The 21940-nt window shown below is 39.3% G+C and overlaps 1 protein-coding gene across 2 annotated transcripts in view; it reads right to left on the reverse strand.

The window, feature by feature from the left end:
- Window positions 1-404: 404 nt before the first annotated feature.
- btaf1 (B-TFIID TATA-box binding protein associated factor 1) overlaps window positions 405-21940 on the reverse strand; it is a 28093-nt gene continuing 6557 nt past the window's right edge. For both annotated transcript variants that reach the window (XM_088917665.1, XM_088917664.1), the window contains exons 11-38: window positions 21713-21889; window positions 20922-21062; window positions 20688-20812; window positions 20441-20561; window positions 20242-20346; window positions 19789-19938; window positions 19558-19700; window positions 18861-19035; window positions 18204-18407; window positions 17211-17637; window positions 15844-16028; window positions 15159-15312; window positions 14760-14869; window positions 14301-14502; window positions 13625-13773; window positions 11058-11210; window positions 10317-10438; window positions 10044-10211; window positions 9521-9598; window positions 9280-9409; window positions 8440-8581; window positions 7484-7614; window positions 6189-6314; window positions 4473-4625; window positions 3576-3787; window positions 3137-3296; window positions 2772-2942; window positions 405-1695 (exon numbers count right to left, since the gene is read on the reverse strand). In XM_088917665.1, coding sequence (XP_088773791.1) covers window positions 1552-1695; window positions 2772-2942; window positions 3137-3296; window positions 3576-3787; window positions 4473-4625; window positions 6189-6314; window positions 7484-7614; window positions 8440-8581; window positions 9280-9409; window positions 9521-9598; window positions 10044-10211; window positions 10317-10438; window positions 11058-11210; window positions 13625-13773; window positions 14301-14502; window positions 14760-14869; window positions 15159-15312; window positions 15844-16028; window positions 17211-17637; window positions 18204-18407; window positions 18861-19035; window positions 19558-19700; window positions 19789-19938; window positions 20242-20346; window positions 20441-20561; window positions 20688-20812; window positions 20922-21062; window positions 21713-21889 — 4458 coding nt within the window. In that variant the 3' untranslated portion in view covers window positions 405-1551. The remainder of the gene's footprint in view (window positions 1696-2771; window positions 2943-3136; window positions 3297-3575; window positions 3788-4472; window positions 4626-6188; window positions 6315-7483; window positions 7615-8439; window positions 8582-9279; window positions 9410-9520; window positions 9599-10043; window positions 10212-10316; window positions 10439-11057; window positions 11211-13624; window positions 13774-14300; window positions 14503-14759; window positions 14870-15158; window positions 15313-15843; window positions 16029-17210; window positions 17638-18203; window positions 18408-18860; window positions 19036-19557; window positions 19701-19788; window positions 19939-20241; window positions 20347-20440; window positions 20562-20687; window positions 20813-20921; window positions 21063-21712; window positions 21890-21940) is intronic.

Consider the following 21940-nt stretch of genomic DNA (forward strand, 5'->3'; position numbering starts at 1 on the left):
GCTGCAGATCCCTAGATCAGACTGCAGAACAGTTTTGCATACTGAAAGCCATCATAAAGCAGGAAGCGTTTTTTGTTTTTAAATATTTCAACTTGGAATTTTGATCAATAACTAGGGATTAGTTATTGAATTTTGATCAATAACTAGGGTTGGCTTGTTCTCTGTGACAGTGTCAATAACATTTTACTCAATTCACAATCAAATGACTACATAATATAAAGTGATACGTCGTTAACGCACTCCTTAATTTTTCCCCTTACACGGGATAAGAAGCTGTGTGTACTCTATCAAAATTTCCACAAAACCCTATGTATCCCTCAAGCTAAAATTTGATATCACAACCAACACACACACTTCAGATAAATTGTACCTTTCCCCATCAAATAACCTTGTAAAACAACAGGTTAGAACTTACAAGACAAGCTCTTTAGAATTTATTATAATTCTATCATCTTTTAACAAAACAGCACTTACAGAAATATTTACACATCAGCGATTTAAAACACCCTCCCTTTTAAGTTACTGAAATAGTTACCCATGACTTACCAGAGTAACTGCAGCTAGTGCTTTCTTAAGCAAACACTCTGAAGTCTGCTAGAATAACTCATTAAGAGATGAAAACCTTTTCAGCATTTATGCTTAAAATTCTTAGGGAACAGCTTTTTCCAACCAAAAAAAAACCCCACCAAAATATTTAATATATAGCACTTTTTGCACATAGTAAAGGAGTGTTCCCCATTTGTCTTCTTTAATTAAACAAGAAAAGCTGAGATCCAAAGCTGAAAGAATCCTATGCATTATAAAATGAGTAAGAAAACCAGTTACAGCACAAGGGATCTATCAGAAAACATTATCCTTGTTGGCAAAGACCACTGGCCTCAGCACTCCTGAATACAAACAGCTACAGGAATCAAGTCTGTTTTCAAGTTACTTCTTGCATTGAAAAACAAAAAGGAAGGTTATCAATAAGTGATGTTCATGACTCCCTTGGTGACCATATTTAAGAAAATAGTTCTTTGAACTTAAAACATTGGGGTTTAATGTTCAAGTATCTGTTAAGAATTTTAAAAGACTGGGTGTTACTCCAGCCTGTTTCTGAAGAAGAAATTTTTCATATTTACAGTTGACTCAGTCTCAGAACAACGGAAACCATTAAAATCAACATGTCCTGAGAGGTCCAAGAATGAAAATGAACTTAATACACACAATACATCATGTAAGACTGAGTTTTAAAGATAAAGAAACAAACCTAAACACAGGGATCATGTAAAGAATGCTGAGAAACAGCCATCTGACATTGTACACAAGTTTATGCCACACAACTCTGTTGAACAGCCAATAGTTACAGAATAAATGTACATATGCAGAACAATGCAAAAATCTTAAGACACCTCTTACGTCTCACCCATAACATTGATATCAATATGTAAGTTAATCTGTTTCTTTCAAAACATACATATTTGCATACACTTAAACAAGTTCACTATATGCTGAATATCAGCAGGGAATAGATGTCAAGTGAGCCATTCAGACATGTCTGAGACAAGCATGCTATTTTAAAGAATGCATGAAGCTTTCTAAGTCATATTCAGCATCATATTGTTGTTGATCCCAGAGCTCTCCAAGGCTATCAAGCACCGACTTCATAGACGCTTTTCCCGAAGAACCTGACGACTCTCCCTTTTCGGTCTTATCCTGAACAAAAACAAAAAAGGGTTAAAAGCTTAGTGCTCCTGCTGTGCAAATTAAGTCCTGAAAAATATTTCTAGTAATCTGTTTGTAATCTGTAATCTGTGAATGATTTCAAATACCGCAGGTGTACTTACAGGTTTGTGACAGGATGACATGGTGTTCAAAACTCAGTCTCAGCTATATCCTTATTCATGTGGTACTATTCTACAGTTCGGCACAATTTGTACTTGAATATTTACTGTTACCAAGATTATGATCATATGCTCAGGGTCAGCCTTGATTAAGTCTCCTGGAAGTATCAGCATTCAGAGCTCAAAATGGACTAGCCAGAGTGTGCAGATGCATTTGTGTGGGAGTGTATGATAGGGATTTCTTTTTTTCTACACAAACACAAGCAAATGAAACAAAACAAGCAGATAAATTAAACATACCGATGGATGTGTTGAATGAACAATACAGACACGCAACACAGATGCAGAGTAGAAGGCAGCAGAACAGAGTAATAAAATGCAGAGGGTTGTATTTACAGAAGGGTATGCATACTTCTAGAGTGACAGGTGTCATATGTGTGAAACTGATGTCTCTAATGTGGGAAGCAGAAATAAAAAAGAAAGAATTAAGAAATATTAAAAGAAAGGGACAAGAAAAGTAGCTACAATTAAAATTACAATAATCAATGTATGTATAAAGTAACTTGGCTAATGTATGAGTATTAAATATTTTCCAAAGGCATGCCTGTGTTTGTATGCGGCATAGGTTATTGGCAATTTTAGGGATTTGAGGACAAGTGAACATTTCATTAAATTGTTCTTTTTTTTTTAAGAGAGGCTGTGTTTTTCCCCAGAGGTAGGTATCCTGTTAAAAAAATCTAACCATTGTGAGGTGGCAAGTTGTTCTCTACTTTTACAGCTAAGGAGGACTGTCTTCTGGACAATAGTTAAGGCGATGAGTACACGACTGGCGTTTTTATTTAACTGAATCAATTTTTGTAAGATCTCCAAGTACAGGGATGGGGATGGAGGGATGCAGCATCCTAAAAGAAATGTTGAGGTGATGAGAGGGATTTCTAAATCAAGCACCTTGTCCAGAGTGAAGAGATTAAGCAGCTGGTCTGTGCCCATGCTCTGCAGGCTGGCGTTCTCCTGGCTGATCACTGTGTTGGCGATGCTCATCTTGAATTTCTGCAGCCCCATTATCTTCTCCTCAAGTGTACCTCTGGTAATGAGCCTGTACACGTTAACAACACGTTTCTGGAAAGAAGGGGGGGGGGGGAAGCAGATCGTCATAATTTAAGAAGGATAGGTACAGTGTTGCTGATCACTGTTGTTGCCTTTAATATTTCACAGCAGCACAAACAAATGTTTCCTTCTGGACTGTGACAATAAGAACAAGGAATACACCAAACTCATGATTACAAACAGCGGGCAGGATATTTTTCCAGTACCTGCCCTATCCTGTGGGCTCGATCCATGGCCTGCAGATCTCTCATAGGGTTCCAGTCATGCTCCACAAACACCACAGTGTCAGCTCCGGTCAGATTCAAGCCCAGTCCGCCGACATGAGTGGTAAGCAAAAGCACATCTATTGATGGGTCGTTGTTAAATCTAAAGAAGCAGATTGAGAAAACAAATGTTTGGAAACAAAACCAAGGTGTAAAAAACAAAACATTAAGCTACTTCTGAGATAAGCCTGCATTGCGTGCAATAATCCTAAAAATGTTTAAATGTTTTCATCATCAATAAAAAAATAAGGTAGGTAAACTCCTATGAAGAAGTGATATTTACACAGAAATGCCATCATAGCTGCACATTAGTAACAAACTTCATTGCACGCAAGGTCAAGTTTCTTAAGCTGGCATTAACAGAGATCACTCGTGAGCCTACCGGGAGACAATGGAATGCCTTTGTCCAGCCGGCACACTGCCATCCAGCCTCAGATAGGTGACAGAGGACATCTGTGGCTTGAGAAGGTCATGTTCTACAATGTCCAGCATGCTCTTGAGTTGGCAGAATATGAGAACTCTGTGCTGAGCAACAACAGCCTCTGTCCCTCCTTCAGCTGAGCCTCCATTTCCTAGACCACAGTCCAGCAGCAGCTGTAAAGAAATTCAAAAGTCAGAAAAGTGGTGCTCAAAATAAATTAAGAAAACATTCAACGTGTTCAATTTTTAAGCGCCAGTAACTAAAAAAAACTGCTCACAAAAAATTACTTGGTGCACACAGGCATGCAAACATCAGCATCAAGCAGCTATTGCCACCTCTTTTGTTCTCAACCTTCATGAATTTAAGATGTCAAAAACTAGAAACCTCTTTCATGCATACACAAGATTAAATACTTTTTTTTTTACGCAAAAGGCCTAGCAGTTGATTGATGAAGAAACTTTCCTCAATAAATCACACTGACTTCATTAAACAAATGCAAAGTGTCTCTGCTGCAGCACTTCATACTTGCAGATTCTCTCTCTCTATCTCTCCTGGATATTCCATTTAGTGACGCAGAAAACCCAAAAGGACTTGTAAGGGAAGAGATGAGGTTTCTAAAGAAGTTTTTCTTGGCAAGCGTCATGAAAGCTTTTATACAGTTCCGTTTTGTGCAATTCTCTCCACAAAATCCTCTCAACGCATTACGAATGCTTGTTTTCTGCTTTGTTTTGGCTGTCGATTCATATATAAAAAGGATGACGTGGCTCTCTGCAGTGCCAACAGCCGTGAGAGTGCTGATGAATATAATGCGCTGTGTACAGTTCAAGGCACACAGAGAAGCGCTGATCCACCACCCACCTGCTTGAGTGCAGAGAGCTTTGGTGCATGCTGAATATCTCTGAGGTTGGAGTGCTGGGCAGACAGCTGTTCAGTAATGCGCCTGTATTCGGGGTGTAGGGGAGTTAGGACCAGTGCAGGGTGGTTGCATAGTTTTCGTAAGTACTGCAAAGCCTGTGAAAGAAAGGGGAGGTAATGAAATTGCTTCTAAGCACATAAATGCGTATTGAAATAAAGCACAAATGTTAGCCCCCCTCCACACACATACAAAAATTCTCTAGATGACATCTTCAAAAGCACGGGGATGTGAAGACTGAATTATTTCCCAAGGAGTCCTCAGTCACTGAAGCAGCTTCTAACCATTGACATTATAGTAGTTCTTATCTTGTGGCACAGAAGCCCACTGCTATTTATTACCCCCCGATGTCAATAACACCTCGCACAAAAGAAGCGGACATGGCCAAAACAAGTAGGTTTTGGAATTTCTGGAAGGAATTAGGGGATTTACAATTTGAATTTAAGATGACCTACTCAGTTTACTGGATTTAGATATTTCTGTTCTAAGCTCAGAGTAACTTAGATTCAGGACTTGAATGAAAGAGCAAAAAAAAAATCCTAAAATACTGACATTGTCAGGAGATCAGAGTTCCTACCAGCAATTGCAAAGTTTGTGTACAATATGTCGGAAGAAATGATTTCCTTGGAATTGTGATTTTAAATGTTTAAAATGTTGTGTCATATTTAAAGCTGATTCCCTTATGGAAAGTTGAAAAGAATTACTGGATACAAGTCAACAAAGAATTACCATTACAACACCACAGCTTTACAGAGAAAATCCATGCAGTTATTTTTTACTTTAAGTGGAAACTCCATTTCCTCATATTAAGAACTGGAACAGTTTAAAAATAGCAAAGCAACATTTTCCTCTAGAGAAAATGCAGTCAGGCCATATGATCTGCTCTATACTACTTTAGAACATTAGATGATAGAGAGTAGCTTAGAAAGTCCTAATGAGTTTACGTTCTACATGATGAAGTAATAACCAAGGTAAGGAAACCATTTTTAGTTTATACAAATTGTGCCAATTAGTGCACAGTGACCTCTTTTGTATTTGTGCAAGTCGATCTGGTCTAAAACAAAAAAAAAACTTTTCAATTTTATATATACAAAAAACATCTCTCATTCTAGTGTGAAATTTGACCTTTTTTGGACAATTTAGTTGGTGATTCTGCTTTACATAATAAGCACTGTATGAAGTACTAGATCACAGGCTGATGCTGGGAGAATCTTATTTGTAGGTCTCGCCACAACCCCATCCATTGAAACATCCTCTCACTCTAAATGATGAGGGTTTGAGTCAGATTGCTAAAGAAAGGATTTTTTACACCACTGTTAAGACAGGTTTTTATATTATACACAAGAGGACAATCCCTCCCAAATTTAAATCTAGCCTTCATGTGTCAATGAAGCACAGTAATTACTGTAACACAAACAGTGGCGAAATGAACCTTGATTGCAATACAGTATATATATGAAATTCTTAAAAGTAGTTCCCTGCCTTCAGACTCATGTTGCCAAAGAAATGAAGTTTAATGAATGTATGTTGCATGTCTGATAAACAGAAAATAATTCAAATAAGACACAAACCTGTGACTCACAGTAATGCTACAAACTACAGCCATAAGGATTTAATTTAAACTGGAAATATTCAGAACGGCAAAAATGAACACCACTTACTTGGAACACATGTCCTGTAGCTTTAAGCTTTGGCTTGTCATTTTCCTCCTGTAGCGAAGTTGTAGATATTGTGTCCTCAACACTGACCTTAGCACGAGATTTGGCAAAGTCTTCATAAAGCTGGACCTTTAGACATAGACGGAGGCAAAAAATATAATAAGCCAAAAGGGATTTCACAAGACTGTCTGGGAAAACACTGTGGTTCCATGACAAGTTCACACGGCTGATTTTTCTTTTACCGTTTGTAGTCTTAAGACACTCTGAAAAAAGATTCTATTTGTAATGCTACTGGCATGTCCTGAAATACATTAAGTCACTTTTGGTTTTATTACACCAAAAAAAAAAGAAAATCACAATGGGTTTTAAGTGATGTATTGGCTTATTGAAAGGAACGAATGAGAGGTTGGTTTTTTTTCATGGAAACATACCACGAGAATGATGTAATGACTGATACTGACACAGTGTGCTGGAACTCAGCCCTAGACACCAAGCGCACAAACCGGCCTGTGTGAAAACTGGTAGGGAATCCCTACACTGAAAGAAGGGAAGCTGAAGGAATGGCTGATGAGGGCATTAATAAGCACACTCTGAGGCCAGACACTATTCTTCAGGCACCCTAAAGAGCTTGGAAAGTGGCCAATACAAAGTTACCAGGGGCTGAAGTTTTAATGATGTCGGCAGCACATTAATAATACAAGAGGAGAAGCTGCCAGTGGTTATGCAATCTACAGCTTATGACCTCCATGAAACTTAACACTGCACCATTACTTGAGAAAAGGCCAGGATTACAAAACATTACAATTTCTCTGAATTTTATAAAAATTTTAAATGCGATAACAGGTATCGCCCTTTACCAAGAAATTGCAATGCCTCCTCGTTTATAAAATAGCGGTTAGAAACACTGAGCAACAGGTGGTTACAGATTTGACTGTTAGTGGAATTTGAATTTATATTCATAGGAGCTGGCTAGTATGGACACACACACACACTATGAGTATACATGATATACATATCAAAAACATTAACATTACTATTTCAACAACTGGCAAAGGTATTATTTGGCAAGCACCAAAACCTGATTTTAAATATGATTTGCAAATAATCAGAAATTCATCACTAAATAACTTGTACCCCCAAAACCCATACAATATATCCATATTTCTACATAACTCTGGCTTAAGAAACTAGTGTGACATTGGTTCCAGTCCTGCACTGAAGCAGTGGTGTCTTGAAGAAAGAATAATAGTTGTGAAAGTCTGCCACCCTGTGTAATCTGCTTCAATCCTGAAACAAACCTGCAGTGGGCTGAGATTGCAGTAATAATCCTGAATAATCTTGGGCGGAAGATCCTGAAGGACGTCCTCCTTCATTCTTCTCAGAAGAAAAGGCAAGACTTGGCGATGCAGTGCCTCCATAGCAAGGACACCTGACAGAAGAACAGAAGAAAAGTTACCTCTGTGAGGAGGCCATTTGGCCCATCTAGCCTGTTTGGCAGTGAATCCAGGGATCTCATTAGGTGGCATCTTGGTAACTTGTTCCACACTCCCACCTTCATGGCACTAAACTGTGCTTTGCACACGACATACATGTACATGACATGCAGTCGAACCCCGTCTTTGTATTTTCGGTAATGACGTTTTCCCGTGATGTGTACGTCGTTCTCCTTCCAGTCCCAACCAAAACAACGCCTCCTCAGCTGTCAGCCGTCTGCCATTACCGTTTCAGTGTTTGTGCTGTACGGTTGTCCTGTGTGCGCTGTGCGTTTTTTTCAATCGAATATGCGTTTTAAAGCCCAACTTGGAAAGGAAGACGAAAAGAAGACCATTTCCCCTCGAGGAGAAAGTATCTATATTACTTGAGGTGGATTCTCACGTGTGAACGAGGGCTGAATTAGGGAAGCGGTTGACTATCCGGATTTCTACACTAAACACTACTGTGAAGAATCTTACACAAAGGATGTGTAATGTTGAACGTTTTGTGATTGAATACTTGTCTATATCACCTTTTCCCGCAATTTGCACTTTTTTTCCTGCCCGAGAACCTTGAAAAGTTGAAAATAAGGGGCTTGACTCTATTGCCTTACTAGCCTCACACACAAATGCAACTCATAATAGTGGCACTGGTGCTTTAAAATAGGTATCGCTCCTGCTTAAGGTTATTAACCCGAGACACAAAGGGGAAACCAGCCGAGACCATTTCCAAGCAATCAACTCCCATGACCAAGCTGTATGGTTGGGTCTGCAGAGCTTACCCGCCTCCTGCTCCCGGGAGGAGCTCTTGGCGTCCCTGCTCGCCAATATGGGCTTCCCATAACGAGCTGCAAACTGGCGCTCAGTGCCCAGGAATCCTGGCATCAGGAAGTCGAACAGCGACCAGAGTTCCAATACATTATTCTAAGGGAAATTAAGAATTGATGCTTTACTGGTAGAAGAGACACTTAGGATAAGACAGAACAAAAAAAAACTCAGATCTCATCTTGAGCAATTATCCAGTACAAGTTGAGTTGTTTTGATCTTGCCATTTTCAACATACAGAATAAAAGAAATGTAAAATGCATTTAAATTCCTCCTCCTTAGTTGATTTTCGTTCTGCCTTAAATCTTAGTCTTGGGAGCACGGCCAACTTTGCTGCATCTCAGCAGGTACCTGCTCCTCAGAAAGAGCTCTTAATAATTAGCAACACAACAGCATAAATCCAATATTACAATTCTTCACTCAGCACAGTGTCTTCTTCAACCATTTATAAAAAGCATAAAAACTAAAAATTGATTGTTAAAACCAAACTTCAAAGTCTAAAAGGATTTAAATATTTTTTCTGTTGATCCAATACCTATTTTTTTTCACAATGTAGTATAGTATCAGCTGGCACATCTGAAAACAGTAAAGCTTTCACACAACTCTGTATACTACCAAATAACATTCTTCTGTGGCATCACATGGTTGAATTCTCTTCTGTTCAAAACTGGCTTTTTTTGCTATATACCACACACACAGTCACAAGGATTTCTCAAAGATGGTTCTGGATGTTTAATGCAGTATGTCACAGCCAACTCTAGCACACATTTGCACATTTGGTGTGCAGCTGTAGTTACCTGGATTGGTGTTCCAGAAAGAATAATCCTGTAGTTGGCCGCTAACTGTTTTACTGCTTTTGAGAGCTTGGTCTTTCCATTCTTGATGACATGGCCTTCATCAAGAATACAGTAATTGAATTTTATATTCCTGAGTGAAGAAAAAAAGGACAGTTTTAGTTTTGCATGAAGGATGCCATAACAGTAACTGCTACTGTGAAAAATGAATACCTGAGGCAAGAGACAGTAGAACAGATTGTACCTAAAAAAGTCAATATCATTCCGTACAACATCATACGAGGCTACCACAAGGTTGTGCTTTTTCACTTGGTGCTGTAACCTGAAACGGAAAACAAATTCAATTTTTATTTGGCTGCACCAAAACAAATGACATACTGGTTAATAACGACTATCTTTCTTTGTGATATTTTTTGCCTATCAGCTGCACTACATGAAAGTATCAAGGTTATCCTTGTAACCTGACCAAGTTTAAAACAAGTGATGGTTTAACTTTGAAAAGTGAGAGCAAAATATTACTAGAAAAGAAGGCTATGGGCAGCCACCTTTCAAGAAAACTGCCCGAGTTAAAGGAATCTCCCAAGGCAAGTGACAATCTTTGACTTGCACGGAAATCTAACAGGATTTCCCTTTCCTGAATCGGTCAAATGGTGATATTTATACATGGAGAAGTTGTACTAAGAAAAACTCAGGAAAAAAAAACAGAAATAAAGAGAAACTTGGGAATATGCTCGTCTTTGTTGGGAGAGCAAACGTCCAGTACTCGCCTTGCCCTCTCAGTGGGAGGTCCTGTATAGTGCAGAGGGTTGAGATACTCTTTGGCACAGAATTTGCCCACTTCATCCACCCAGTGTCCTGTCAGTGTTGGAGGACAAACCACTAGAGAAGGCAGAGGTGCACAGTCTGCTGCTTTGGACTTTGCATATTCCTGAGCCCTGCAAAATGAAAACCTTGCTGTAAAAAAAATATTAGGAGCTGCGACCATCACGGGTACACATACGTATGGGTAAACAAAAAAAATGCTTGTGAGGCTTGGTTACCTGAGATAATGGTCTCCAGCCAGTATACAAATGGACTGCAAGGTTTTTCCCAAACCCATGTCATCACACAAAATACCGTGCAGTTTGTATTTGTTTAAGAAAGACAACCAATTCACACCATCCTAGAGAAGAAAAGAACTTCATTAATGCACACCTAAGACCATAAAGAGGAGTAAACCAGCTACCTGACAGTTGAGGTAGTGTTATAGAACTTTCAATCATCTCCTAAAGATCCTTGTAAAGCATGTGAACCATCAGGTCTACAGAGAAGTTTCAAGAAATTAAAATGGAGGTGTTGAGGCGAAGTGTTAAAAATGATTAAAAAAACACTGCAGTTTAGAACTGGTTTTAGAACCGATTATTTCAATTCTAAAATGTAAGGCTTATCTGCTGATTATCACAATATATTTGAATAATAATAATAATACAGCAAATTACAGAGTCGTCTGTCTCTAGGTCATAAATAAACATGGTCAGGAGACAGAAGCTCTCCAAATGAATTGGAAAATAGCTAACATGCCACTCAAAAGCACCAAAAACAAGAACGTAACATCATTCTGTAGTGACGCTGGTTTTAAAATAGAATATTTTAAAGCAAATGGCAATCAATGTCCATGCTCAGTTCTTAACAGTTGCTTCAGAAGCATTTTTGTGGAAACCATTTTAATCTGGTTTTCATCATGATAAAAATGGTTGTTGTTAATACATGAAAACATTTAGCTACAAATAAAAAAAACTCACCTGCTGGTATTTTCTAAGTTCTGCTTTAATCGGAACAGGGATCTTGTAATTTTCCAGTTTCCTTCCATCCAAAAGCTGTTCAAGGAAGTGACGTTCCCTGGCTTTCTGTTTGATCAACTCATCAGACATATTTGGGGGATCTCGAATGCCAGCCTGAATAAGCAGGTACAGAAATGTCAATATACTATAGTCGACTTGCATAGAATTCTGAAGAGAGAAAAGTCCCTTTTTACAGGACAGAAGCTTTAACACTCGTGTTTGGCCCTGTTAATCAAACAACCACACAATGAATGTCAAATCACTTTCTTGCAGAATAATACTTGGCAAAAAGAGCTCCATGGTTTAATAATCCTATTTTCAGGGTTTTGAGCCGTGTTGGCATACAGGCTGCATAAGGAACAAATAGAAGTTAATTTCATGTTGAAAAGAAAAAAACAAAAAACACAACATTCTGACTGTTCAGCCTTCTCAGGACATTGTATATTTCATGCTCCTGTTTCTCTTCAGCATGGAATTTATCTGTTTGTAACCAGTTTTCAGATGTTTAGCTAATGGTGTGAAGACATGATGGACACATCTACAAATATACATATGAAAAAGAAAAAAAAGGATTAATTACAGAACTAGAATAAAGAAAACACTTCTAGCTGATTTGGTCTTGATTTTTCAATTTTTCTGTCTGCGATGAAAGCTATATCATGAAAGACTTGAAACTAAATCCACAAGGCAGAAAGAATACAAATTGAGAGTGGTTCAGAATTAATTTTAATGGACAATACTACATCTTCAGGATCATACAATTGACTTTCATGGTTCTTGTTGATTAACACCCTCTATCAAAGGCTGACTGTGGCCTTCTGTCTTTTCACAACAGAAGTGTGTCATGAGTCATTTGGATATCCCCATAGAAAATATATTTTCTGCTTCCTGCTGTGCAGCTCTTTTGCTAGGTCTGAAATCGTACCGGCACTTAATTTATAAAGTACTTCAACAATGCATTGTGATGATATTATATCTGATAGCTTATGAAAGATGGAAAAACACAAGATGCAAATGAGCTGGACCTGATCAAGCACTGTATTAACTGAATTTCTCTTAATATACATTTTTTCATGTGTCTGTTTCTTAATACAAATGTTCGATAAAAATAATTAGGAAAAACGTTTTCTTTGTAAATATGAGAACTATAAAATAAGTGACCTACAAGACTACACACTACAATATACATATTTTAAAATATTTGGTGCTTTATGAGCAATTTAAATTGTTTCTGTATAGAATAATCCTGTTTCCTATTTACATGCAAATACCAAAATACATTCAAATTAGAAATAGACTCACAGCTCAAACAGGGAACATAAGATCTAACTAACCATATTGACTGTCAAATGCAACTCTTACATCTTTTAACCACAACAATGAAAGAGAAATATTTAGGCTATACCACAGTTATCTGTACACTCCTCTGCAGTACAATGTAATGGATTCTGAGGAACAGAAGACTATTTTGCAGATTGTCCAAGAATATTTTATAGTTTTCATTTGTAATATCACCTACTGGGTACCAACATCAATGAACATTGGACTCTGAAATGAGTGTCAACCACAGATGTGATGTGATTAAGTATTGTAATAGTGCCATCTCCTGGAAAACTATGGCAAAACATTTTAACATTTGAATAAAGGTTACAATCACATTAATGAAATAATGAACAATATCACAGACAAGTAGGTAGCTGCGTCAGAATGCGTAGGTTGCAAAGGAACAAGTAAAGGTTTTTTCCATGCTGAAGAGACACCAGAATAAAGCTCCACAGCCAGAACATTGTGTTTTTCTTCTCTTTCAGCATGGGATAAACCTTTATTTGTTCCAATATAACAAGCCTACTATTAAAGAAGATACTGCCAAGTATCTTTCTAAAAAGAAAATAGTTATTTTTAACTAAAAACCTGAGTATAGCAAAAGGCTAATCCAGCAATGTGCACCACAAAGGAGTTAACTTGTCCTATTTTAAAGTGCTCCACAAAACACAAGTGTAACTATGTCAATATTCAAGGACTACATGATAACGGCTGCTCTGTAGTGATCACTTCTGAAGATGTTAAAATTAGTTCAACATCAGAAGGGGAAATGTTTGAAGATGATGGCTCGGACAGACTGGAATAAGCCTATGGATCTTGAACTCAACTTGGAATCAACCAGCAGTGACTAACAGGCTGAACTTGCTGCCAGAAAACAAGAGCCACTAAAGACAGTACAGTGCTATGCCACTTAGAACCATTATCCCAAGTCCTGGGTTCAATATTAGCATTGACTGTATTGTGATTTTACTAGGTTATTGGTAGTATAAATGATAATAGTAAATACTACAAACATCTTTGAATGAAAAAAGATGTGTGTCCTAGTCAATGAGATAAACGTTCTGAACATCTGCTTAACACCTTGTCATAAATAAAGGACAAAAACATTTTTCATATATAAACTAACATAAGATGCAAACAGTGGGTTGGTGAGCATTCTGTTTCTAGCTATACTCCGTGCCAGATTGCTCTTAGTTAAATCTCACCTCCAGTGGCAAAAGTCTGATGAGTGTGGCAAAGCACTGAGTGGCCATGAAACGCACGCTGTCACACTGGTCACTCATCCTGCCCAGCACGGGCACCACCAGCAGCACGATGTACGGCACAATCTCCACGTCCAGCTGCTCCATCACACCTGGCAGGGTCATAGCTAAGAAATGACTCCATCAATTATTACACACTGCTTTTCATCAGGGCACAGGCCACATATAGGGCTCTTTCTTTAGAGCATTACTAAAACAGAGGAGGCTTGCTTGAAATAAGCACTGTACTTGCAATGCCTTTTTTACCGAGCACACCCTTCAACCAGTTTTTACTACACCCATATGAATTAGTCAGAAACTGATCCAGATTGACTTAGATTTGCACTCCTCCATACAGCAGAAAACATTACTGAAGCAATCTAAGCAAAGTCCTTGACGTTGCTGCGCCTTAGGATTTGAACCTGTAACCTTCCATTTACAGGCCCAGAGAGCCTAAACCACTACACCACACTACTGCCTTTCAAATATTTCTTTACACAGCTTTGGTTTCGAGTCTAATAATTGTGCAGAACATTTGAAAAAGCATTTTAGGTTTTCAGAAGGTATTGGAAACATTATTCAAGGTATTTAAGGTAAAGCACTTAAGCGGACAGCTTGACTTTACTGGATTGAAGGATACAGGCCATTGCTTCAATTGCTCCTTCTTGCTTGGTATTGTCATCGATTGCCCCCAGCCAAGGAAGAACCCTCTCCAGAAAGATGTTCATTGTTTCCATAGTAGCGATTTTGCTCAAAACTCCCACACACCGTGCTGCCATGTGCCTGACTGCAGTGTAGGGGTGCTGCAAGCACATGCACAGATGGGGCAAGTGCTGCAGAAGCTACAAGACAAAAAGGGAAATGAATATGAGCACGAACCCACAGTAAGCTCCACTAACAAGCTTCTAAATTATTCACTATCACTTCTGCCCCCAACATCCCACAGTAACTATTCCAAGCATATCAAATTCTTCCGGGGTTATGGTTCAGGTAAAAGATGCACTGATTTCAGTCTGCCTGTAGTATTACAGGTAGAGAAAGTTTTAATCAAAACTACTTCCATATAAGAGAAGGAGGGTTAAATGTCGGTCTGTCTCACCAAAGGAATAAGCTCAGAGGCCATAGAGCCTGCTGTGATCTCCAGAACCTGTAGTGAATTAACTAGCTCCTGAGCAGCTCCATCACCTTTCTCTAACAGCAGCCTCACATCTGAAGAAAACAGAGACACATGTAAGCCTTGAGCAGCTTTTTAAAAAGTATAACATATATAAATATAAAACACTTCATGTAACAGTATTTATATTACTCACAAATTTAAATGTATGTAACACAGTGTATACCTATATTAGATTATGAAAGTTATTAATGCTTTGTAATACACTACGTTAAATGTCATTTTTAATAAATAAAATATTTGTATCTCAAGAAGATTATACAATGAATACACTTTTCATCTTTGAAATGATTAGATAGTGCTAAATAAAACAGGAAAGCATACCAGGATTGGTCACATCAATAGTGGTCCTTAAAAGCCCAACCATTGAATCCCAGAGATATGGGAGCCCATGAGTCAACTCTGGGCCAAAATGCTTTGCAATAATCGTAAGGGCAAATTCAGCTCCTCTTCTCTGCACAAGGCATGGCTTTTTACTCTAAAAAAGATGAAAAGTCAGTCAACCTCAATGGAATCATTTCCATTTTCGGTTTCGTAAATCCCTTGCCAAGATTTGAGACAACAAAACACATCTAAAGACTATCGAGTCCTTTCAAGAATGTGCTTCTAAATTACATTAATGCTCGTAAGTAAAATAATGCGACTCGATGCCCTTTCCATACCAATCAGATTTAATAACACGGCATATACCAACTTGCACATATGCATGGAAAAGTCTTCAAAAGACGACAATCCTTCCCGTTGAACTGGGGTTTGAAAAATGAAAAACACTGCAATACTCTGCATACATGTGAAAGGAGTAATCAGTTCTGTAATGGGCTTAATCATGACTTAAATGATGGCTTCAGAAGGCATTAAAGGTAATATACATCCTACTAGTAACAGGCACCTCAGACAGTTACTACATTTTAAAAAGAAAATGGTTTGACAATTCAATAACTTCATGACTGATTATTTCAGTGGTGTTGAACAAGGAGCTATACCTGTGCAAAAAAAAAAATGGCCTCACCTCATCCACCTCAGCAGGGACAGCACTGCCCGGAGGGAGGTCAGTCGCTGGGCTTTTCATGGATTTAGGAGTAGGACCTCTCCTGCTAGTAATGGCAAAAGCTTCTTTTTGGTGCCGATACAAAGTTATGATCCCTTTAGCCTTGTTGACAGAGTGGTGCATGCCATCTTTTTCAGAACTAACTCCTTTGAAAATAAAAATGCACACACTTTTCAGCAGGTTTCCTTTGGATAAACTGTAAGGTGATTAAAACGCATCATAGTGCTGACAGCAGCAAACACGGTTTTCCTCCATGCTGTACATGCTCAAGGCAATTGCTATTCTTTTGACCTCTCATGTTATCTAGGTTATAAAACAAGGAAACGACAGAGAAAATAAACCTCACATTCCTGCCGATTACCGACAGACCGCAACAAGCCGAGAGCCCGACCTCTGGTGCTACAGTATGCAGACGTGGCAGCAACAGAACATGGTGGGAACAGAAAATCTGCACCAGCGATTTAGGAACAGGACGCTTTTTTATGATGCACGACATTGCTCACAGAGGGTTTTGCCATCTGCTGGCGTACAGCACAAATGTTCCGAGATTTATCCATCTTCAATTACAAGCAGATTCATGAGAAAATCTAAACCAAACCACCCTAATATGCGAGAGGAAAGTCCTGAGGTATAGTAACCTCAATGCAAAGACAGCAGTGATAAGTACTTACTGCAAAGATGTTACAACAGGAAGTGTTCTACATTGCTTTTTTTATACATTTGTTCATTGTTCTTATCACCCCTACTTCATAGCTGAGTCAGTGAATTATCAGAAAGTAAACAGAATGGAAACGAAATACAAACGCAGCATCCTAACATGATGTGCATTTTCCTTTTCCTACCGAGTATCAAGTAAGCAAATATCCTGTCAATTCCCTGACTCCCTCTCCAGCTGCATAGCTCAGTTTGTCCAAACAGCTCAGGCTCCAAGTGCCATACAGGCCACCATCACTACCAAGACCACTTCCTGGTCCCTCCCTGCTCACTAATGCCCAATGGCAATCCACAGTTTGATGGCAGGTTATAAAAGCTTAAAAAGAACTCTACGCCATAATTATCAGCTCCTCTTCCCTTTTACACAATTCAACACTGAAAACGCCATCAGACAGTAAAGAAATGGAGAAGGTCCTTTTAATCTGGGAAAAGAAGTTGGGGGATTTTCCAAGGAAACTTCCAAGAAAAATACACATAAGCAACATAAGCATGATGGATAAAGCCATAAAGCACTTTCACAAAAACCATCAAATTCACATCTTTTCTCCTCCTCGTCATTTCCTGATCACTTCACGCCTGAAGAGCCGAGGTGAATGTTCTGGGGGATGCTGTACCTTTGGAGTGCTCCTGAATGATGGGCACAGACACGGGGCAGGCAGCGGAAGGGGTGAGCAGGGGATCCACGCACACAGAGCTGCAGAGGTTCTTGATGATCTTGGGGTTGGGGCAGGGCGTCCGGTGGATGCACTGCTGCAGCAGCTTGGCGATGAAGGTGGCAGCGTAGCTCTGTACGAGGGTGTTCTCCTCTTTTTTTGCCGCCTCCATCAGAGGCTTGATCACGGGATTCAGCTTGTCCGGCAGCAGCAGGAGGTTGACGATCGCACAGGCGGTGAACATGTGAACCCGCAGGTGGAGGACTTGCCACTCTTGGTTAGTCTCTGTCACAGTCATCTGAACTTGCTGCCTTTTGCTGTCCAGCTGCTGGCAGGATTTAGACTTCAGGTTTAGAGCCGCTGTGGACTCATTAAAGATGGTAGTGACCTGTTCCAAACAGAAAGCAGTAGAACCAGGTTCTTGAAGAAAAGCAAAGGGACTTCGACATGTCATCAAATCAAATGGTTTACAACAGGACATTTATGCATAAAGCATTAGAATTTGTATAAACACCACAAAAACAAACCTACAAAATTCTACAGCACATCTAAGCTCCCCGTTCAATTTCATGGCTAATATTGCATGGTCTATAACTGTGCATCTAAGTCTACCTTCAATAACTTGTACTTAAAAGACTGAGAATAATTTATACACATCCAACAGATGCCATCACAAATGTTATCATTTTAATTTCAGATTTTAAAATTACTGTTGCAATACCTCCGTCAGGCTATTAGGTACATAACGAACAGCACATAGCACTGCTCCGTCGCGTGCAGTTGAGCAGCCTCTTGAAAGATTGTTAATCTGGACACCTGACGAGCAGTTTCATTATGAACAGCAGAGAAGTGTTTATTATAACATTACGGCACTGAACTTTGATTAATGCAATGGCACAACCATAAAAAAAAAAGTTGTTTGGGCACCTCCTGACCTCATCTTGCAGCACGTACCAGCTCATTAGCTTGATCTATTGTAAACACACTGCAGTTGACTCTGTTCCTGACATCAATCTGCGCATCAGATAGTAAAGCGATCAGCTGCTTGCACTCATTCTGCATTCGGGTAAAAGGAATGGCAATCTCATCGTAATACAGATGCTCCGACAGAATGGCAAGCAGCCGTGGTTGCACCGCACTGGAGACAGTCTTACAGTCCTGTGAGCAAAAAAAAAAGAGAAGAAGTTTAATCAAGCTGAAAAGGATGCGTTTGAGAAAAATCCACATTACCATTCTTTTTCTTTTAAACGGTGGTGTGCAAGAAACAACAAGCATACAACTTACTCAGTTGCTTCAACAAATTTTAAAATACACGCTATAGAAATGTATTCATTCCCACATACTATTTTTCTCCAGGGTATGTAGTCAGTTTCATTTCAGCCATGATAACCTGTATTTTCATTTGTAATAAACTAAAGCAATTTCTGTCATTTGGAAAGACAAGTTCAACTATGTTCCAGAAAAATAAGGTCAAGTTTTAGGTCAGTCCCCAGGTTGCAAAACCTATCACTTTAGACTTCAGTTAACCATTATGGCAGCTGTCTAACATCTGACACATTTCATACAAGATCTGTATGATGAGGTCAGGTATCACACTAGCCATCCACTCACCTTCTGCAGTGCTGCCCACTCACACAGCACTAGGGCCACAGCAATCCTCTGCAGTGCAGACTTGGAGTTCAGATGGAAAAGCAGCAGCTGAGCCAGTGACTCAGCCGGCCTTATTTCCTGGCTTGTTGAATTAACCCCGGGGTCACATATACATTGACACAGTGCTCCGAGCAACCTGCAAAATGCAGTACATACAACATTAGATGCCACACACATCTTGTATAACTAACAATTTGGAAAAACAAGTTGAAAATTCTCATGTCAACAGTGAATGTTTAACAGAACATTTTAGTGTTAAATGTTAAAACAGAATTTTAATGTTAATTTAATGAGATGATTACAGATGAATACAGAGATTACACTGAACTGATTCTGAAAAGACAATCAAATGTTTAGTTTCGCACCAATAACAGCATGTTCAGGACCCTGTGGTTTTACAATTTTCCATTTTATAAAAGTCAAGTCGTTTCAGTTAATTCCAAGAGAAGGCAATTACTAAAAAAAACAAATTGTGAATACAACATGCTTCCAAAATCAAAATCCATAAAACTGTGTATTAACAGGCAGTCACCATGCATGGGTAACGTATTAAAAAAAATAAAATAAGTTTTCTTTTTAACACAAAAATGGCATTAAACTAGGTATAATGGTGCACAACACTAAACCACCCCTCAAGTAAAACAAAACCACCACTCACTTTGCTGCCATCATGCGGGAACGCATGACCACATAATCTCTAGTGGCTAGGTCCTCTGTCACTGTGTCAGCCCCAGCTATGTACTCCTGGATCGTCTCTTTCACCTGACTGGGCCCCTGCCGTGCTTTTAAGCCAGTCTTTTCCTATTCCGCAAAAGAACAACAATCCTTTGGTAAAAAAAAAGATTTCATTCTGGAATCCATATGGCAGGCAATGAAGTTTCGTCTTTACCTTGGATCTGGCTTTGACTTCCAACAGCATGTTGAGATCAATTGGCATGTGAGAAGGCTGCATCATTAAACACAGCCAGGCTCCCATCCACGGGCAGCTGGCTGCTACAACATACTGCTGTGGAGCCTGTCGTATTAACTCAGTCCACACCTGAAGAACCAAGCAAAGGTTTAATACATAAATACACCTATGCATCCTACAGATTTAAGAAAAGGCAATCATGTAGTTTTGTTTTTTTCTAGAAACCATATGCATTTTCATGTATGCCAAACTCTTTTAAAAAAATACTGTATTACTCTACATCATGAGCTTTCTTTTGAACAATTAAGCAAATAAAATCCTTCTTGAAATGAACATAAGCACAAGACAGCTGGCCTGAAAACAAAAATAAACAGCAGTCTGTGCTTCATAACTTTGAAGGCACACCTTCTGAAGAGCATTTTATTAACATACCTTTTGAATGAGGTCCAGGATCTCCTGGTTGCTTTCCAGTATGCAGGACTGGAAGATGTGCCTGAGCATATCCTGGAGTATTGGGGTGAGCCACACAGCACAGCTCTGAAACCAACAGGTCTTTGTTACACCCAAGAACACTGTTTTCAGGTATTCGAGCAAATGTCTTTTGCTCTTTGTCCAAACAAAAAGCACTTACTTGATCATCTTTTGACAGGAGAGTGAATAAGGTTTCCAATGCGGCTCTGCGAACAGATGATATAGTATGCCGCAGGAATGGCCAGACACGAGGGACTAGCACTGTGAGCGACTGCTGAATACTGCAAAGAAGAAAATCGGTCAAGCACCCACACTAAATTATAAAAAAAGATCAATTTGTTTCCTTGTGTTGCAATTGTCAAATGTTCACCTATGACTGTGCTAATACAGTAAGTATGGGGCCTTACCTGCACTGGCGGACCTGAGGGTATGTAAGCAGTGAAGACAGCAGAGTCATTATGCTGTTGGTGGAGGCCGTCAGGTCATCCAGCTCAAGAAGAGCATCCCACAGCGTGTTGACGATGAAGGGCACCTTCAACAGAGTTCATGTCAGTTAAGCGTTCAATGTATTTTTTTGATTTACTTCTCAAAATGCATTCCTCCTCAACCAAACATATTGTTTCAAACCTGGAGCAACGAACCTTAGAGGGCAGAAGCTGAACCAGACCGTCCACAACTGGGATGAGAGCTGCTGCAGCGACAGCCCTGACATCGTCATCCAGGTCCTGCAGGCCCTCTGTGATGGCGGGCAGCACTTTGGGTAACAGGGCCCCAATCATATCCTGGAACAGGAGCACGCAAGACATGCAAAGCTGGCAACAGGCTATTTCAAATAAGTAAAGCACATGTGAGCTTGCTATAAAACACAAAAAAAAATCATTGGATTTTAGGAGACAAAGCTAAAGGATTTTCATTTAATGTAAAATGTGTACAAACCACTGTACAGTGGCAGTGACAGAAAACGCAGGAAAAAAAACACAGCCTAAATGATTGTGTAATAAGTGACTGGTACTATACTTGCAGTCTCAAAAACTATACTGAATTAAGGTCTGGTGTGTGCTTCACAGCAAACATACAAGACATTAGCAATATTATCCCACTCCCTAATATTTAATCACTAAAAGATATTAAGGATATAAACTACATATATATAGCACAGCTTTAACAAATACATTGACACCTAGTAGTTGAAAGGCTCTGTATAAAGCAACTCAGTCAGACTGGGTAAATAAAGCAAAAAAGGCAAATTGCTTCTCAGCTTTTTTCTGTTTACCTCTAAATGCCAATTGGCTGCTTTAGAAACAGGAAGGTCCAATAAAAATGAAATTGACAGAGAAGAATTTGTTATTTGAGCTTAAAGATACAATAAACCCCAAGCTGCCCAATTGAAGGCCTCCAGTTGTGTGAACAGAGCTAACAACTACGCGCTTACCTGTCGAACAGCCAAGGCATACTTTATACCAAGAAGCCCGCCATGTCTCACTTCCCACTGATCCTCTGTCAGCAGCTTCAAGAGAACATCCACTGTTCTCTCCACCCCAAGTTCATTCATGTGCTTCAGAGCTACTCCTAAAGTCTGGGCACAGGTCTCTCGTACTGGCGCCACCACCTTTCATTGTGGGGGGGGGGGAGAATATCCAGGATCAGCTTTATAACCAAA

This window comes from Atractosteus spatula, chromosome 5 (assembly GCF_055471065.1).
Source record: "Atractosteus spatula isolate fAtrSpa1 chromosome 5, fAtrSpa1.hap1, whole genome shotgun sequence".
Taxonomy (NCBI): Eukaryota; Metazoa; Chordata; class Actinopteri; order Semionotiformes; family Lepisosteidae; genus Atractosteus; species Atractosteus spatula.